At 58.1% G+C, this 2,911-nt stretch overlaps 1 protein-coding gene across 1 annotated transcript in view; it reads right to left on the bottom strand.

Annotated features, from left to right (window-relative positions):
- LOC119269778 (dnaJ protein homolog 1-like) overlaps positions 1-1,608 on the bottom strand; it is a 3,418-nt gene extending 1,810 nt beyond the window's left edge. The window contains exons 1-2 of the mRNA XM_037551701.1: positions 1,233-1,608; positions 783-1,120 (exon numbers count right to left, since the gene is read on the bottom strand). Coding sequence (XP_037407598.1) covers positions 783-1,120; positions 1,233-1,409 — 515 coding nt within the window. The 5' untranslated portion in view covers positions 1,410-1,608. The remainder of the gene's footprint in view (positions 1-782; positions 1,121-1,232) is intronic.
- Positions 1,609-2,911: the final 1,303 nt, after the last annotated feature.

Genomic DNA, 2,911 nt, shown 5'->3' with positions numbered 1-2,911 from the left:
ATTGTCTCTGAACCCTCCTAGGCCATGCCCTCACATGTACACGAAATTTTGGTTTTTATGAATTAATACCGTCAAAGGACCACATCTTTGTTAGATTATAGGTCCAAAAGAAGGGCAATCAAAGCCCCCAACAAACTTGCATACACATATGTGGCAAGGAAAGCAACCGAAGCCTTAGAATTATCCCCTCGAGACAGGGCCCTGACACTAAACCCTTTTCCAAGAACATCATTAGCGGTCGTGTTACGTCTCATGTTAGGTGGGATAATCTTTGCAAGGATGGCATAGATGCCCGCGAGGTGAAAAAAGGCGCGCACCGGAGAGCAGTTGCCTAAAGGTTTGGTTGTTATGTTCCAAAGTAAGCTAGATATTCCCCTGACGAATGCAGGCAGGCGGGCAGGCGGGCTATAAAGCGGTTCACCCACTGTAAAAAACAAGTGCGGCGTAGGCTGGAAAGGAAGCGGCAATGGTGCTGGGCTACTGTGCATCGAGGATTTGGAAACAGTGCGGCGAATTGGGGGCGCGGGCAGGCGCAAGGTGCCAAGGTGGAATGGATGTCGCCGTCGGGGAGGAAGTCTGAATTCTTGCCTGACCTGAAATTTTCCAGGCATCGATCCGTCGAAATCTCCCATGTAGATGGATGATGGATCACATCAGGCCTGTTGCGCGTGAATTGATACTTTGTTTTCTTGAGGAATTCAGGTGAAGTTTCAATCGGTCCTGCTCATGGATTAGGTGGGGGGATGAGGAGGAAGGAGGAAGCGGTGAGTGAGTGGCAGTACCCGTTCTTGGTGACGACGTCGCGGGTGAACTTGACCTGCTTCTTGCAGCCGCGGCAGAGCTCCTCGAGCGTGCACTCGAGGGCGCGCTCCAGCGGCGGCGCCTTGCGCATGATGGAGCTGGAGAACTCGGCGAAGGCGCGGCGGCCGCCCGTGTTGCCGGAGCTGTAGACCTTGGTGAACTCCCTGGCGGGCGTGGCGGGCGCGCTCCGCATGCAGAAGTCGTCGCTGCGCGACCTCGCCATGCGCGCGCCGGCGCCGAACGTCCCGAACATCTCGGCCGCCCGGTCGTCGTTGCACGCCCCGAAGACCGCCCGGTTCTCCTGCTGGTCCAGGAGCGCCTGCGGCAACCAAAACAAGCCCGCGCCGACAGCGAATCAGGACGAGCCGCGAATGCATGCGGTTTCCACGGCGGCGACGCGCGGGGAAGAGGCGGCGGGGCGGTGGACTCACCTCGTAGGCCTCGGTGATGGCCTTGAAGCGCGCCTCGGCCTCGGGCTTGGAGGCCGGCGGGTGCTTGTCGGGGTGCCATTTCCTGGCGAGGCCCTTGTAGGCGGCGCGGAGCCCCTGCGAGGAGGTGCCCCTGGGGACGTCGAGGATCCGGTGGTAGAGCTCCGGCGGGTTCACCATTGGGGCCGGAGGGGGGGGGCGGCGCCGCTGGAGATTCGGTCGCGTCGCGGGGGAAAGCGAGCGAGAAACGGGGGAGGGGAGGGAGGAGGGAGTGGTGGGTTTGATGCAGAGGGAGGTGGTTAGTGGCAGAGAGGATGAGGAGGAGAGCGGAAGCAGAGTGAGCCAGTGGGAGAAATGAGTGGCTTTTATGCAGGGCCATCTATTTGAAGCCCGTTGGAGCGAGCGAGCGACAGAGGGGGGGAGATATTGTAGTAGCATTTGTTACTGCTAGTGGTGGTGCATGTGGGGACCATGATGTGAGGTTCAATTGTCAATTGATGGAGCCTTCTATGCTCACGTTTGCTTGTGAAAGTGAAAATTCTTAGAGCATCTACCACTGGACCCCTCATATCCATCTCAAACGTTTGGGCAGGCCGTCCGTTCGGTGACCGGTCATAAAAATGCGACCCAACCAAATCCCTCGTATCCGTTTCAAACGTCTGGACTGACCGACACCTCTCATATCCACCCGGACACGTTATGAGGGCTCGCGGACGTGCCCGGGCACGCCCGGTCAGTCCACGACGTATGACACGATCGGACATATGACCACCTTTTCTCTTTTTATATTCATTCTTTTCTTTCTCTCTCTTCTTCTCCACCAATCAAGTGCAAGTGACTGGACATGTGAGAAAAAAATATGACAAGTGTGGCTGCGCGGACGAAAATGTAGGGGCTCAAAAAAAACACGCCTCGGTCACTGACCGGGCGCGTCCGCGGGCGTTTGAGGGGTCAAGTTAGAGGTACGTGGCTGAAGATGCTCTTATCATCCATCTCGTGTCTCTCCCACGAGGCGACGGGGAGGGCACGCCCTAGGTCTCCGCCGCCGACCACCCTCTTGCTCGTTCGCCTTGCCAGAGGACACGACCAGGCGAAGCCCGATGGATGGTGGCGAGGCTTTGTCTTGTCCTCGACACCTTGTGCGACGGGGCCGACACAGGTCGGCTTCCCCATGCCAGGCCCTTGTGCGGGGCGCTAGGCGATGCGACACCATGGCAGACAATGTGGTGGGTGGGGCGGGGCTCGACAATGACGCCTACACGCGCGGCGGCAGTGGTTCTAACCTAGGGTTCATGCTCTGGCCGGCCAGATCTGGTCCCGAGGGCGGGTCGAAGTTGTCGCTCCGGATAGGTAAGGATGGTCGTGTTGGCGACGATGGGGTGTAGCGGTGGGTGGCTCGGGCTCGCTTTTCTGTCTTTGGTAGCGGTTACGCCCAGACTGGATCTCGAGGTTTGTGCTCGTCACGGTTATTTTGGAGGCCTTGTGCTGGCACGGGTGAGATGTCCAATGAATGCTCTGCGCTTTGGTGTGGCCGCTCTTCCCTTGTGAACATCATTGTGGTTCTCCTCTTTGTGTTAGAGTTTCGGGTGAAGACCCTTGTCTCTTCGAGCTCGGCAAAGGCGACGCTTTGCGTCCTTCTCCCTCCTTAGGGCATTCTCATGGCTTAGGTGTTCTAAGACGTG

This window comes from Triticum dicoccoides, chromosome 3A (assembly GCF_002162155.2).
Source record: "Triticum dicoccoides isolate Atlit2015 ecotype Zavitan chromosome 3A, WEW_v2.0, whole genome shotgun sequence".
NCBI classification, from domain to species: domain Eukaryota; kingdom Viridiplantae; phylum Streptophyta; class Magnoliopsida; order Poales; family Poaceae; genus Triticum; species Triticum dicoccoides.
The sequence above is the reverse complement of the archived record's forward strand: the minus strand, read 5'-3'. Positions and strand labels throughout refer to the sequence as shown.